This window comes from Buteo buteo, chromosome 8, assembly GCF_964188355.1.
Source record: "Buteo buteo chromosome 8, bButBut1.hap1.1, whole genome shotgun sequence".
NCBI lineage: Eukaryota > Metazoa > Chordata > Aves > Accipitriformes > Accipitridae > Buteo > Buteo buteo.
In genome coordinates this window covers 26,109,804-26,126,926 of record NC_134178.1, presented here as the reverse complement: position 1 = coordinate 26,126,926, position 17,123 = coordinate 26,109,804, and the positions used below count along the sequence as shown (strand labels likewise).

Genomic DNA, 17,123 nt, shown 5'->3' with positions numbered 1-17,123 from the left:
TGGTTATGACTTTATGAACACATAGAGCTAGCTTTCCCTGCCTTGGGCAACTTGCAGTTTAAATTAGAAACAGGCCTTTGACAGCACACAGTGGTGTGTTCTGGCTGGGGATACAGGTGAGGAGAAATTTTCCAACAGTCACACTTGAGTGATTTGTATTTGTGACACATTCATTTTCATTCTGAACATAATTGTAATAATATACTTAGTTGGCTATCAAATCAGGAGGACACAATACTACAGTAAACATTAGAAAACTAACAGAAAGAATTGAATCCTGGAGACTTGAGGGAGCATATTGTTTGGCTGTGAATATGTTCTGGGCAAAGGAGAAAGTAAGAGCGTGACACAGAAGAAAAGCTGGGAGGAAAATACAAACAAGTCATAAAATAGGAAAAGCTGCCAGAGCATGAGAGCTTAAAGGAGAAATAAAAGGAAATTAAAACTGAGGTATACCAAAGGAGAAAAGCAGCATGGAGCCTTGAGGGTGAAGAGAAAGGGTATAAATCTGATGTGGAAATCATCAGAGAGAAAAAATAATTTCATGTGGGATAAGACATCAGTTAGCACAAAACAGGGAGATTAGCTTTTGCCTTTGGGCTGGATTGGAGAAAAGAGAGATGTCAATAAGAATAACTGGAATGGATGTAGTAGTCTTTGCATATGATGAAGGACTGAATGAATCAATAATACAGAAAAGGACTGAAAAGGTTTTAGTGGTGAGGGCTGTGTTTTCAAGGAAAAAGTTATACCATTTGGCACAGAACTTGATGTGAATAAAAAAGAACAGGAAAAGGGAGGCAATGCGAACAGAAAGGTCAGCAGCATTGCCCAATGAGATAGAAAGGGAAACAGATTAAACAATAATTAAACAACAGTAATTCCAGGAAAACAGAGTCTGGCTTTTATGTCAACTCAACAACACTCTACGAAAAATACAATTGTTTGTATCAGGAATATGCCAAAATGCTGTTACCATGCTGTGATAAGCTTTCAGTCATTACTGCAGCTCTGTATAGCTCTGCTGTGCTTTCTAATGACAACTCCCTACTAACATTCAGGCTTGTCTATATGGGCTAAAAAGAAAATCTGAAAGTATAGAGTAGGGTATTAAATGAATTTTCTGTAGCTCTGCTTCTTCTGCAGTAGACCTTAATGGTTTACAAAAAATGTTTTGGAACTGACAAGCAACAAACTTGGATTTTAAAAAATTCTGCTTTGAAATGAAGCTCACACCTTTATCTCTCTGGTTTTGGCTATAAAAGGAGATAGATATGCTTTAAATAAGATCCGACACTCTTATAATTGTATTAACCTACTAGGCTACTTATCACCTTAGGTGAGTCTTTCCCCTTAATCCCTTTCAATGTCAGTGTTGAAGAAATCTATCACAGTAAATTTTTCCTCAAAAATCAATATGCACCCAGTAAACATGTCAGATCCAATATGAAAAAAAGTGTGAAAATTATGAAACAATTTCAGGCTACAGGGCTAAGTGGGTCTCAAAAAATTGCCCTGTTTTCTGAATTGCCTTGAAACTTTCAGAATAACTTCTGCCTGGCACAGATACCTACTGAATGAGGGTATTACGAAAACTCCACTAAATTTTATGAGAAAGCAGAGAATTTTGATATGGCTGAGCTTGACTCCACTTATCACTCATTATGCAAAGTGTAAAAAGAAACACAATGTAAAAGACAGTGCAAAGATCAAGCTCCTAATTCTTAAGAGGAAAAAGATCCAGAATCCTCTTTATCACTGCATTAGAAAGGGGCGGCTACCCTTCTTTTTAACTTCAGGATGGGCTTGTCAGTTGTGGAGAGGTACCACATCCCAGTGACTATTCCACACATTGGGAGGAGTTCATCAGTCTGATAACTCCTCTCTTCAAAGACCAGATAACTATGAATTACGACTTGCCCTAAATTACAGTACAACCCCTTTTGAAATGATTTTACAATTTCACTGGTTTTAATTAGCTGTCGGGTTGCTCATCTGGGCACAACGGTGGCATGCTGGGTTGCAAACAGGGGGACCAGAGTCATCCCTGATATAATACTACTGAATTTATCTCAAGGAAGAATTTAATCCAGAGAGTCTAAAGGCTACATAAGCCCTGCCCTGGTGAATTTCATTGGTGGGCAGCTGTTAGGCTCTGGGGAAAAGGCTACCGAGTACAAAGGACCAGCTGTTTATGCACAAGCTGGCACAAAAAATGACTCAGGAGGGAACAGCTCCCCTCCCTTCCAGCTGGTTGTGCTCAGAAACACAGGATCAAGAAATGGATTCACAATGAAAAATGCCCTACAATTACTGGAGTGGGCTAGGATGACTACATAACATTACTCTGAACACTAACAGTGGTGCTGCAAACAGTTCCTTGAGTAAAAGCAGAAGCAAGCGTTGTAAAGCCAAGCAACAACTTGTAGCTGGGCACACAAAGGTGAAAAGTCACGTAATTTGGCCAAAATACCATCCTCCAGATTTGTATGATGATATACAGTATGTGGAAACTCACCTATTCTACGGCATCTCATTGCAAAATCTGACAAGTTGTGTATTGAGACAGTAACGCTAACCTGTGTTACTTCACTGATGCTCAATTAAGGTTAACATGAGGGTGTAGTGAATTGCATTGAGCTATGTTTCAATGTTTGATTATAAACCATGTAGGTATCCATTTTTATGTTGCATTTTATTTTATGTTGCATTTATTTGCCAAAAAAGACCATTCTAACCCTCAGGGATCTGGTTCTCAATACAGTAATTAATTTTCCAGGTTTGTAATTAAACAGCAGCTTCAACATGGTACAATCAGTAGGTAATAACATTCAATTAAAGACACAAGATGCATTTTCACCTTAAAATGTTTTTACCCTTGAAGTGATACCAGTGGAAGAGGGTAAAATAGAGTATTAACACTTTTCAATTATGCTAAATGACTTTAATCCTGCAAATGATGTCCTACTTTAATTAGAAACTCTTCTCTTTATTACAGCATGATGAATGTCCACTTTATTAGATTCAAGTGTGACACTATAAGCTCACTTTACATAAACATTACCATGTTATTAAAATGCTCTACAAGGAAGGGTTTTGAAATGTTTGCTAGCACATCAGTACTTCCTACTTTAATTTCAATACGCTATTCTACTTTCCCTTTGGAACAAATTTCACCTTAGTGAGACTCACAATACTGTGCTTTTCCAGGGTGTGATCCATGGAGGCTAGATCTAAAGTTCTCCAAATAATACACTGAAAGAAACACACTGAAGATTAAGCTTACATTCATAAAAGCTTACACTCATACAAGCTTACGCTCATAAAGTAACAGTGTTGCATCTTTGTAAGCCACAAATGCAACAGAACACAAAATGCTGTCAGTCTTGGTCCTGCCATTCTGGACCACATATCTGCCCTTGTGAGAAGGTGAAGCAGAAACAGGTGGAGCAGAGCGGGAGATCTGTGGTTCAGTTCTTATCTCACATTTTAACTGAGCTGGTACACACAATGCCTCCAGATTAGACAAAAGTCACACGCGCACTGTACAACACAGTGTGGATACTTCCACAACACGTGGATATGTGAGAGTTATCTCACATATCACCGTACGGGAAAGAGTAGCACAGGGCTCTGAAAAGACTAATTTAGCCAATGGAGAAGGGTACATAGTATAGACCCATAGACAGATGTAGCTGTGACAGGTTTCCTCAGGGAGCTGAAGAAGGCACTGTCCTTGGGCATCCATTTGCCCCTTTTAATCTTTTTCCAGGTGCAAAAGAGAATACAGCACATAGTTTACAGTGTTGAAATTTAACATACTAACATGAACTGCACATTGAAAGTGAGAAGGCCTGACTTCTGCTGTAACATCATGCCAGTACAGCAACAGCAGTAAAAAAATGTTATGGCATGACATTCAAATATTAAGCTAGAAGTTAGTATTGGCTGGTGGCAACATTGATTACTACATCAGAAATTTTTATTTCAAAAAAACGACTGTAAGGATCAGGGAATATTTCCAAAACCAGATTCAGAAATTTCCTGAGACAATTTTACTGAAGAAAGCATCTGCGTATTCAAAACCTCTATCTGTATGCACTATGAGAATATGCCAATGCAAATCAGCTTGCTAGATATGTATCTGCTTGATCATGTCTAGACAGGTTGTGAACTGTAATTAGACTCTGATGATTAGTTAAAAATTGAGTCATACCTTTTATATCTACTCTTTGTCTCATCCACCTGTTTGTTGGGGGCTTCAGAATGCAAAGTCTTTAAGATATATACTGTTGCTTTCTATACATTTATACAGCACCTAGCACAAGTTTCACCAACTTAAATGGCCTTGAGTTCTTCACAGTATTAATTTTTTTAAAAAACAGCAACAAAAGTGTCGGTAGAAAACAGTGATAGTTTAAAAGACAAATTCCTGTGAAAGATTAAAAGAATTTGTAAAAGGTAATATAAATAATTTTCTTAAAAATTTAACAATACAACTATTTAGAAAGGCTTGAAAGACTTATCGGGTGCTTATAACTTACCTGGCTTCCTTCTTTTTGCCAGAAAACAGCTGGCTGGGGATTTCCTTTAGTTTCACAAGGAAATGTCACTGTTCGACCCTGGGCTACAATCTGGTCTCGTGGTCTCACCACAAACTGTGGGGGAGCTACAATGTAAGAAAAACCATGGTGTAAATTTAGGATATTTTGCAAGGAGGAGATAAGGAATATTGAAGGAAAGAGACAACTTTATGGAGATTTGTTTTATGCCAGAGGACATAACACCAGAAACATTAATTAGTATAGACAGAACTAATATATAAACAAAAACAACAACAGCAACAAAAAGAGCAGCAGTATCAGTATGTGATATCCCCAGTCGTGGGGAGGAAAAAAAAAAAAAAGGGAAGGAAACATTACAACCATACATGCTAGAGTAAATTCCGATGACAATAAATGCTAAGAAGCAGCAATCAGGTGTTTATGATGCCAGCTCTGGATATATTCTACCTTTTGTCTGGGCAGGTATCAGCACTCTCATACCCTCTGCGCTTCACAGAGCTTGTTGTTGTGCTGGAACTATTGTGTATTGCAAGGTATGAATTAGGATATACCGACCACCTTTTTCAGTCTGCCCCTCTAGACACTTAAAAATGATTGAGAAAGGAGAGGAAGGTCTGGATGGCAGTAGAAAGACGGAAGTTCAAGACCTCATTCACTTCTCTTAGGGGTAGTGTTGGCAAGAATGGAGTGGGAAGGAAGACTTGCTGTAAAAAGAACAGTTGCTAAACCAACATAAACTTGGGGGATCCAGATTTCAGCTTGGGTAAAGACAAGAAAGAAGAAAGAGTTGAAGAGTTAGTGGGCAGCAGTGAGTGGTGAGTAAGAAGGAATAGGTATTCCAGGAGATCAGAAAGAGACATGGAGAAGAAAAAAGGAGAAAGTGGAGTTAAAATAAGAAGGAAGAACCAGGACTGTCTATGTTTTCAAGTAGATGGCATTAACAGTATTCAGACATAGGGGACCAGGAAGCACAGTCAGAAGTGAACAGTTTCTAAAAGGGAGGTGTAATTTGACTTGTCTGGGGGTACTGATGGAGAATAGAGAATCAATGCTTGGTGGGAACAAGAAGGGAGAGAAAAGGTGTTAAAGTGCAGAAGGAAAGTGAGGAAGAAGCAGTGTTGCAGGATTTGAGAGAAAAAACTTGACATCGGTGACTATGTTGAGCATGATGTAATAAAGCAAATGACTTTTCTATGCATGACATGCAAACCCTTCAGTCTTGGTTCAACATCGGAATTCACTGGAACTGCATTTATACTATTTGACATATCTTAAAAATGTAAGCAGTATCTCCAAATACTCTCATCAAAAGATTAGCTACCTTTTGGGGCAGGCTGAAGAACGGGACAAAATAGTAAAAAAACCCCCCCACATTCATTTTCTTCTATTCTACTACTGGTTTGGTGGTTGTGGAGAGGGATGGTTTAGGAACACTAAGCTTTTAGGTAAACAGAATTTAAGTGTTTTAGAAAACCATATTTTCACCATTATAATTACAAACTATTTAATTAGGCACGAAGAGCAATCAAGACCCAGCTTCCGATTACACCTGCTGACAACACAGACGCAAATCTGCTAACTGCACAGAAATGTATGCAAATCTGATTTTTTTGAAATACACTTTGCAGTTATCTCATGAGGCACTTCCCAAGGCTTTACAGATCAGCAGGAGTCCAAAGAGCACAGTTGAATAGTGCTAGTATAATGCACTCTTAAAACAAGAACTGTAAAGCACTTAATAAACATGGATCACCATCAATTTAGGAGGCAGAGGGTGAGGACAACAGAAGGAGTCTTCCTTCTGCCTCACAATCCTAAACATAGATTTCAGCCTCTCTGGAGAGAGAAGTGTCCACCTCTTCCCCAGACCTCAGCAGGTGTTAGTCTTCCGAAAGGGCAGGGATAAAGGGCTAGATGCCCTGCTGCTGCCCATTTATACCCTTATGTTTTGAGGCTTCTATAAGAACACAGGTGTTGCTACACATACTGTAGGATCTGAACTCATGCTGTACTATTCCTGAAGTGCTGGACTGCAGCAAGTTACTTGTTTTTCCCTCACCTTGTTTTACCTAGCATATCTGTATGCAATCCCTACAGGTGTCAGAAAACAGTAATGTGGTAATCAGCACACATTTGATCATATGGGAAGGGAAAGAGAGAAAGATCTTTAAATTGTGAATTAGAAACCTCCATTCCTACAGGCATACCTTACACTAAGGTATCTCTACAGTTCTGACAACCCACTTAATAAAGGCCACTGAATTAGTTCAGTATTTGCTGCTCAACCATTGAAGTTCATTTCCCAGGATATTAATCTAGAATCAATAAGCAACCTCAGGCAGAGCAGAGAGCAGAAAACTAACCTCTTCAGGTGTTATATCTGCATTTGACAGGAACTGTGCATGAGTCCTATGTCTATGCTGTATTATGGGTGGCCTCAAGACCATAATCTTTCTATCGTGCTGCTAAAAACCTGGTGTCAGGAGACCATCCCGTAGACCACACCCAAGAATGACTGATACCTAACATCACTTCTTAGGCATGCTTGGTGCACTGGGGGTATGTTACGCAGACAGTGCTCTGAGGCAGCTCAACAGGAGGAAGAGGGGTATGGCATTTCCATGAGCCTATCTTTCAAATCATGTAACCAAACAAACGCAAGGTAGGTGAGTTTAAGGGTTCATCTGAAACATTCTCACACACACAAGGCTGTACTGTAAGTCAATAATTCAAAGCTCTGAGCAGATGTAATAGAACTGAATTTGTTGCTGTAGCAGACTTTCCAAGCACCAAATTAAGGTAATTTGGTAGTCAAGGGACAATGAGACATAAATGTCTTAGTTTCTACCTAGTTTACAGTTTTTTGACCTACCCCTAACTTTGAACATCTCTCACTTTCCTATGAGCAGAAGAAGGATCCTTTATTTTGCAAAAAGAGACAAGGAAAGGAAGCAGGAAGTACAGCCGTAGCTCAGTCCAGATAATCTAAATGACATGGATAGACCCTGCTGGTCTGTTCACACACCGAGTCCTCCCAAGCATTTGCCATTCTAGGTGACCAGAAGATCCATGGCCTCATAGCTACTAGTTTAGACTTTCTAAAGACTCCAGTAAACAATGATGTATGGTTATGCAAGGATATCTTATCCAGCTTTTCTCTGCGGCCATAATTACTGGAAATTCACTATAAAAATAAATAAATGCATCAGAGCTTTTATTTAAATATTATCTCTTGATCTCACAAGGACCTGACTGTTATTGGTCACTATGTTAATTAGAGCACAAACCCAATTCCTTCAGCCAAACAATTTAATACCATAATTTTAAAGAGCATGAAAAATGTAATTTTGGAAAAATAAAACCTTGTATGTGTTTTTTTAATTCATTCAAAGACGGGGTTCTATAATGAAGGGAACTCCCATTTTGTTCCAATTTGTTGTCACATTCAGCCATAGCTCTGTTTATAGACAGCCTTTGATAAAAATGACATTGTTTACAGCATTTAAAGAATATTTTCACCATATCAGTTTTATCTATCAACTTCTAGTTGAATAATGCAAATTGAAAACTGAAAGTAACAGTTAATAATTGCAGGAGTAATTCTTGGTCAAGTGTAACTACCAGAGCAGTAAGACTGACATTATCCCCAGAGAATGCAATGCGACCCTGCTCAGAGACAGCAAGGCTTCTTTGACAGAATAAGCACTCGGGCTCTTCAATTCTCCTAAAAAGAGAGCTCATTATCTTCATATATAGATGCTGTTTATAAAGATAGAAAAATATTATTACTCCCATTTTGCAGAAAGGTTAACTGAGATCATGACTTGCTCAAAGCCCAGCTTCAGTGGAACATTGGACAAAACCTAATTCAAGCCATTGCTTCTCTCAGAGTAGGTGAATTTTTAAAACATTGAAAAGGTACAGTTAGAGAAATAACAGCAGTCTTGATATGCTTCAGCTGTCAAAGTTATGTGGTACTTTAATGCTTAATTCAAGCTAAACATTAAGGTCATTAGAAGAATCTGTTGAAAAAACTGTTATGAAGCAGCAAACTGAGTGTTGTGCCTATCAGACTATTATCCTTTACTGTTTCAGATGTAACATTAACTGGATTGGAATAAACAGAGTGGAAAAGCTCTTGCTTAATTGACATTTGGAAGTCAAAGACAATGGCTCTAAAAGGAAATATATTGCTTGGATTCCAGGGGACTAGCCAAAAATATGAAAAAAGAACAATTAAGACTACAGACCTAGTGTACTTCTATTGAAACTTCTTTTCATTTTTTTTTGAGAAATTTAAATAGTACACAGTAAATTAGATTTGATTTCTGGCAAATTATGCTTTGATGCTGCATTCAGCAAGCGCTGGCTTCAATCAATGTCACGCTAAAGCTCTGTTATGGTAATAGCTGCTTGTGAGGCTGAGCGGGATGATATGGAAATCAGATGGTTGAACATGAATAGAAAGCATAGGCCATGTACGAGGGGGCTTTGAGATGAGGGGACGGGGGGACCCTAAGGTTAATCACATCATGTTCAAAACTGTTTTTACAGCACAGAACAGTATTCTACTGCAAGAATTAAGATGGAGATAGAAAAGCATGAGCAGTAGTGAGCATTAGTTGTGTTGTTCAAAATGGGAAGAGTGCGTTCTGTTGCACTCTTTCTAGATGTTGTTTTATGCATGACTGAATGGATCTTTTATTCTATTAATAAATGTATATGAAGGTAGCCTCTGCTCAAGTGTTAAAGAGCTGTAGAAAAAAAAGGAAGAAACAAATACTGTAAATTATTTCAAAGTGATTTCTCAACTCTTCTCCAATCTTAATAATTAGCAGAATCTCTAATCTGTTGGGATGGATTGTATTCATTTCTTTCCCAGTAGTGTTATTGAATAATAAAGGTTACACTGAGTCACCAGGAGCTGATAAAGCTGCTGATATAGAGAAGTTTGACTGAGACAGTCAGTTCATCCCTCCTAGGTGAACTCTGGTCTCCTGGTAAGAAATGTGGCAAGGGGAGGAGAAGATTACCACAGAAAATTACCACAGAAAAATGTGAATTTATAGCAAAAAGTACACTGATCCCATATCAAGTACTAGCAACACTTTCTTCCAGTGACACAGTGTTGTAAGCTGATCTTGTGATTTGTGGTTCACATTGAATTCAATGATCCTAAGGGAATTTTATTGTCATGACTTGCTCATAGCACCTCCCCCAGCCCAGGTTCCCTGGGGTTCATACATTATATATTGCTGTGATTTTAATTAAAAGTAGATAAGTTTTAGTCCAGCATTGCTACTGCAAGCAGAAATGGAATTGTAACCACAGCAACTAATATCAGTGGGATTTTTGTTGTTGTTTGGTTTTTTTCTAAACATCCTCAATTACCTAAGGCAGCCACTATGAGACCAAACTCATTTTACATAATCCAAACAATTTTCAGATAATGAAAACTTTAGTAATCTTTTAATTACATGTACTTAAATAAAATGTCCTCATATACCATGGCACATGAGGCTTTATTCAAAGCTCATTGAAGTTGGTAGAAATTCTCCTATTGGCTTATGTAGTTGATAGCAAACTGCAAATGAAATTTATCGTGAAGATTATTTAGGCAAGCCAAAGTGATAAAGATGAGTGCTTCATTTTAAACTCAAATTGTTTATTATCCATAAACATATTTCTGTGACTGATTCAAAGGGAGCAAGGGGAAAGATGCTGACTTGTAAATGTTCTAAGCAAAACTCAGACATGGGAAAAAGCTTTGAGGAACAAGAAACACACTGGCTGGTAAAGCACCAAATTCTGTAAGACTCAGTTCTGCTTCCAGCAGCAAAGAAACAGCAGACCAACCTAATATTCCCATCTACAGTCTTTTTCAGCATTGTACATTTGCAGCAATAAATTAATTTCATAATAATCCTTTGAACAATCAAAGCTACACCTGGTACAATACTCAGTATCTGCCTGGAAGTAAGAGAGTCAGTTAGGGGGATGAGATAATGGCGCCTTCCCCAGATTGTCTTCTGACTTCTGGAACCCCATCAACATCACAATCTTCTTTTGCAAAGCCCTCAGAGACTTTAAACTGGGTATCTCAATGCTCCTCTCAAATCCTTACCACAGTGACAATATTCATGTGGCCACTTCAGCTGGTCTTTGATAAGTGTTTATTTTAAGAGATCAAACTTAGTTCCAGTCTTACCAAATACAAATCAAGACTTGCCTCTAAGATATTTACACGGAGGATAGCAGAAGGTCCCAGGGCTCCAGCCGAAGTACTATGTATTTTGAAAAGGGACGTAACCCTTGACATCATCTATGGAGTAGGATTACTTATTTGTAGGATTGCTTTGCTGGTTCCATATACTGGCTTAGATGACAGTTGAAGGCAGTACAGGAATTCTTGAAAGAAAATAATGATCCCCCACCTTTGTGTGTCATTAATTAAATTTGCCTAGAAGGTTTGGTAGATACTGGACTTTTGGGTGCTTTTGTGATGCAAATGTAAAAGAAAACTGCAAAACCCTACTTATATACCTTGCTGTAACAACATTTGTCCTTTGCATGGCATGAGCTGCCAAAAAGTGCAGATAGGAAAGTTGAGCAGTTTTGAAAGATGTTTTGCAAGGCTACTATTGCTGATGGAGTAAGTATAGGAAAACAGAAAATATGTCCAGTCTCAAACACTAGAAACCTGGGCTGAGTCAGCAGTTCTTTCCTCAGAAGTTCAGATCTTCTTAATGGGTACCAAAAGTGATGTGTGGTTCTTAGGACACAAAGTTATTAGTACACTATTAGCTATGACTAACGATAAATCAAGGGTGTAGCCTCTGACACAGGAGCCATTACAGAAGCCTGAGAGGATGACAGCTTAGGCCTATTACTAATTCAGATATTTCTTATCAGGGATAAACTAATGGAAGTTAAGGATGGTCATTTTCTTTAAAGTGAAAAGACTTCTCAATCTTATGGTGTGCTCCAATGATTAGGCGTGTTCACAGACAGGGAAGGATGTAACTTTTTAGCACGCTAGTTACGACTGAGTTGCCTGGAAAATGAGTTTCCTTTTTTTCTCTGCCATGAGTACCATGTTACCATAGGAATCTATAACTATTTCCTAGTCTGTATGAGTGCAGCTGGACTTTGAAACAAGTGCATAGATCTCATTTTGTGGACATTGTTTTCTTCTTTAAGTATGTTCTCTTCCTTGTTCATTTAGAGTGTTCTCCTTCTTCCATGATTTCTTCTTCAGGTGGATGGTTCTGCCAATAAAAATGAGGAATGGGTAGGTTGTAAGGATAACAAGTGATTCATGAAGCCCTTCACTAGACCTGTGATATTATTTTAAAATGACATGGGTGGAGGTGGCAAAGCAGGTACTTGCTTTGGATTCTTCTGAAAAGCAGCTTCCCATAACCTAGGGGAGTATCAGTAATCCGTAGCTCAGATACCATCTTTAACATTGACACTGCTTCAAAATTAATTCTCATATGTCCTACCCCAATAGATCAAATACACAAAATTAGAAGCACAGGTGGCAAGAAGGAAGAACTTTTAGCAGATTGAATGAAAGGAAGCACTGGGGAAGAGGAATCAAGCTACCTACAATGGGACAGAGGTAGAAAGCAGGGTGAAGTGAGGTCTCAGCAAGTTTATTACCAGGACAGTTCTGCTGTAAGTGTCCTTCATGCTGCTCCTGTCTCATGGAAAGTGAGAAATTCCTTTTGTTTTGTTTTGTTTACTGTTTTCAGATGAGCCATGTAAAAACACAACAGTGTGAAAAGATCACATTTCAATCATTTGAGAATGCTAAACTTTCCTTCACACCTGGACTAATTGTTCTAATCTTCAATTTAAATTCAGGTCCTGAATTTCATGTATAACAACATTTTTCTCCCTCAGTTCTTCTGAAACACTTAAGCAGATAATCTCTGAAAGCATGGAAGCATAAGCATTTTTTTCTTTCTTTGCAAGAGGTGAAAGAAGTCTAGAGAATCAATAACACTAACTGTCCTATGTATTTTGACACATAAAATCTCTCTTTTATCCCTGGATGACCTAAAAGAAAGAAGTGGGATAAATTTGCATAGTGGAAAAAAGAGATGCGAGATAAACAATGATGAAAAAGCAGGTTTGGTTTATATTCAAAGTTTCTGTGCCAATTTCAATTAACCTAACAGACAAATCTACATTTATCATTTGTATAACAAAAGTTGAAGCACACACACACAAAAAAAAAGAATACTACCAAGGCTTTGTTCTTCCTTCTTCCCTAGGACTAATGTCAATAAAACAAAACTATGAGAATAATTATAAAAAAATCCAGCTCTGTCTCCTACACAGCAGAAGAGAAACACATCTACTTTCTGCCCTCCACCCCCATTTCCAGTGCTCTAAGTTCAGCATCAGCACTTTTCCTGACCCCCTCCTCCTCTTTGTTTTACAGTACATTTAAATATTAAGTTTAAATATCTGGTCTGAATTTCATCTCAACATTAGACTGTAGCCTGCTCTCATTTAGTCATACATCTCTATTTTATTATTTATTGTCCAATAATTTCTTTCAAGCAGCCCCTGCACCTTACAGATGCTCCTGGAAAATCCCTTCTAGAAAGTCCTTCACTTAGTTTTGATGCCTATAAAGAGAGGTAGCACTGATTCTGTCTGACCAATAACTTACATTACTCAGGACTTTGTCTACTCTAGACAATGCTTTTTAATTTTTTTTCTTTTTCCTCAAGTGTCTGAGATTCAGGATATACCTTTTGCTCAGATCAGATGGAAAAGTTGCACTTTCCTAAAATCTTAACACTTCAGCCCGCTTGCTAATGTAAACTGTACCATTAGGGCATGGCTCGTGCTACTATATCTTCCGTGAGTTTAGCAAGCAAAACAAATTATGCCAACAAAAAGACATGTAATCTGCCATGATTCCTTTTGTCATGGGAGATAGCAGGAGGGTTTGCTGGTAACGTGTTTAAAAAAGAAAAACATACCCCTTGCTGATACAGTACCATTTCATCAAAATAATGAGTGTAATCTGTTTATCTCCTTCAAAAAAACATGAATTCACATGCTGAAGAGAAGAGCTAAGGAGATGATGAGAAGAGTAAAGAGCCTAGATAGGCTAATAGGCTATATCTATAGTGAGAAAGATGGTGAGTTCCTGGTTTGTTTACCCTTGAGAATAAAAAAGGCTGAGAGGAGATACTCTGCTCAATTTGGGCCACTGTTAAGTGAAGAGAGGAAAAAGAGTGAGGAAGAAAAAAGACTATTTATGCTGACTGACAATGCTAGCATTCAAGGAATGGGGCATAAAGTAGTTTTGCTGTTGAATAATACTGAGATCATATCCAAATTGTAATATGGCTAGCAGCAATCAAGCAAAGAAGGTAAAGGGAAAAGTGAATAGATTAATGTATTGATTTCCATGTTCCTCTTGAAGGAAAAGTAAGTGATTTCTCCTTTTAGAAAAAAGGAGGGGAAAAGTTTGGGGGGAGCAACACATCAAAAGGCTTTTTCATACACTAATCTTCAAAGACTTGTGGAGAGACTCAGAATGCACTGAAGTAAGAAAACAATTCCCACTGATTTGAGCAAGATTCAGGAAAGTTAAAAAAGATTTACACATTGAACTTCTTAAAACTTTCCTAAGCTAGAGTTCAGCAATAAAATAAAAAAAAAAAAAAAAAAAAAGAAAAATGAGGTACTTAATCTCTTCCTGCACTTGCTGTAAACTGGGTTTTCTCTAAGAGAAACAGTATGAGTACTGGGACATACTTAGTGCCACAGTGGAATGAGCCAGGACGTCACAGTATGAAGCTAAAACTTCAAGGACATACACTGCCATCTTTCACACTTATTGAAGAAGAATCCTCTATCAGATCTGCATTTCTGTTCTGACCACCATCTGGCATACCCAAGAAGACTTGGAGCAGCTGGAAATGACGCCAAGTTTTGTGGACCAGCATGTAAATGCTTGGTGGGTAATGTGCTCAGTGTCCACTTGCAGAGCCATTCTGGCCCATATATTGTAAACGTATTTCTATATCTGAACACATGACAGGATTCAAGTTTAAGTTCAGCTATTAGACTTTTGCCAAGGTAGAAATGCTATGGACTTTAGGATTTTTGACTGGTCTTTAAAAGGCTAAGAAATGTCAGAACAAGTCAGCTCCGTATTTTAGTCTCTTACTGGTATACAAAGAAATCTGAATTTCATTCTATGCAACCTTTTCTCTTTAATCTGAAGAATTTGCCTATTTTTAAACAAGAATGATGCATTATTCTTTCACTTAAGTAGGAGACAAATCCAAAAAGCCTAATGTTCACTGGTGTCCTTACCCTCTTTGAAATTTTCTATAGGTGGTAGCAGCAGGCAGACAGGCAACATACCATACTTTGAGATTTCTGCCACTGAAAGATGGCACGGTAGTGCCAAGCATGATCTCATCTCTTCTGTCATATACCAGCTGCCATTACTGATATTTTATGAATCCTCAGCATCTCAAGTGAAGGTGATATATTTATGAATATACTAAAAATAAAAGCATTCATCCTGTATAGACTTTCCCTGCAAGAGTAAGAATGGAGAAGAGATCTTTCTCACTTACCAATCTGAACCATGTGAACAACATAATTTCGAGTCACAACAGCTAACACAACTTTGTTTAAAATACAGACTTTCCTATTTTATGTTTCATGCTGCACCACTCTTAACGGATCATTAAGTCATGCCAGGCTGATTTATGTCATGAAAACTTCCCAGAGCAGAGTGAAATGCGTCATACAGTCACACTGCACTTAAATGTGAATAGCCTGCATTTAATTAATATGAAATTTGGAAAATTCATGGCAGGTGTCTTATCTGTTTCTCTCTTCTCCAACATAGTAGGGAAGTGAAATTTTTGTAACTTGGTTGGTCTCCCTTTACTTCCTTAGCTAATTCCAAATACTTAATTTCTGTCCAGGTGGCAAAAGTATCTAGCTATTTGCTGCATGTCGCTTCTTTCTGGGAAGATGAGTCATAGCATACGACTTGACTTACTGCAAGGCAACTGAAATGCAAAGAACTGTATTTTCACTTGGACATAGTTGAAAATAATTTGAATACAGAGTACTCTGTCATCTGAATGACTTTTTGGACGATTACAAAAAAGCTAACTGAAACATCAAAGAGATCTTCATAGATCTTCTATTTGAACTTCAGGTGCTCCATCTCAAAGCAATACAGCAACTGCTTTTGAAAAGAGGGTCAGTGTTATTTCAGTGGGACTATAAGAAACTTTTGGGCTCCTCCCAACTTTTGTGCTTCTTTTAGCAGCTATTCTCCTGCCCAACTACCATAAGAAATACAGCAGAATGTGAAAGTGAGAAAATACTAACTTACTCATCTGGAAAATCCATCTAATGAGTGAAATAACAATAGAAACAGTCTAAATAGGGATGAATATAGTTTCCTAAACCCACTTGTTGTAAATCCTGGCGGAAATCTTTTCAAAAGGTTATAAATAAGAGATCATCTATTTTAGAAACGGGCAACACATTTATTCCTAGTAGCAAATCTAAACATGATGAGTAATCTGGCATAGAGCTGTTAAATTCACCAGGTGCCATCCACCGCGGGCAGAACCATACCTCATTTTGTCTATGTAGTATATAACATATGTTAATAACTGCTTGAACCAAACATGGTCATTGGTAATCCCACTTGAATTTTCCACTCAAGCTGAAATTTCAATAAAAATAACACAACTATCCGAATGTAAATATTTGAAACAGGCAAAAACTGAATAGAAAATGAAAATTATTCAGTTTGCAACAAGAATTGCAATCCTGGAACATCAAAAATACATTTCTCTATTCTTCAGTGATAAGCCACTGAAAGAAAATGGTTTGGTCTTGTTTAAAACACAATAAAGTCAAAACATGTCTTCTTTGAATTGGAGGTAGTGATGAAAGGTAGAGGTACCTAGATAATTCTCAGGTGTCACAAAAGAATATAAACTTTCAAACTGCTCCCCTGCAGTTTAACACACACATAAATATATAAATATGCTTCTTTTAAAATGTCACCCTCCTAGAGAGCTGTGTGCTTACTAACGTTAAGTAGTGTTTGCTTTAGCTTCCTTTCTGTAAGGAGAGGTATTTTTGCTCTGCATTCCAGTTAACTTCCTGAACAAAAAAATACTAGAAGATTTGACTCACCATTTTTGTCAAATGACAATTTTAACAGAAGATGACTTGGGCTTCTTGGTGGGGAATGGGTGATAGAGAGGGAATTTACTTTGTTTTGCCTTACTGTTTCGAAAAACAGGATAGGTAGCCACCTGCTTTGCCTACAGAGACATGAACTGTAGAAACCAGTTCCATTTCAGGTCATTGAGCAAAAAACAATAAAGGTATACACTATCATAAGGACAGCATTGCCTTTTTCTACAGGTACAGGATCAGATAAAAGTGATCTAAAGAAACTGATCTGCTTATACACAGCAATCACTACATACACACTTGTATGGGAGTTCTATATGTTAAATATCTTTGGGGTTGGAC

The 17,123-nt window shown here is 37.8% G+C and overlaps 1 protein-coding gene across 1 annotated transcript in view; it reads right to left on the bottom strand.

Annotated features, from left to right (window-relative positions):
* The window catches only part of ROBO2 (roundabout guidance receptor 2), a 438,049-nt gene that overhangs the window by 70,958 nt on the left and 349,968 nt on the right, over positions 1-17,123 (bottom strand). The window contains exon 7 of the mRNA XM_075033940.1: positions 4,545-4,669. Coding sequence (XP_074890041.1) covers positions 4,545-4,669 — 125 coding nt within the window. The remainder of the gene's footprint in view (positions 1-4,544; positions 4,670-17,123) is intronic.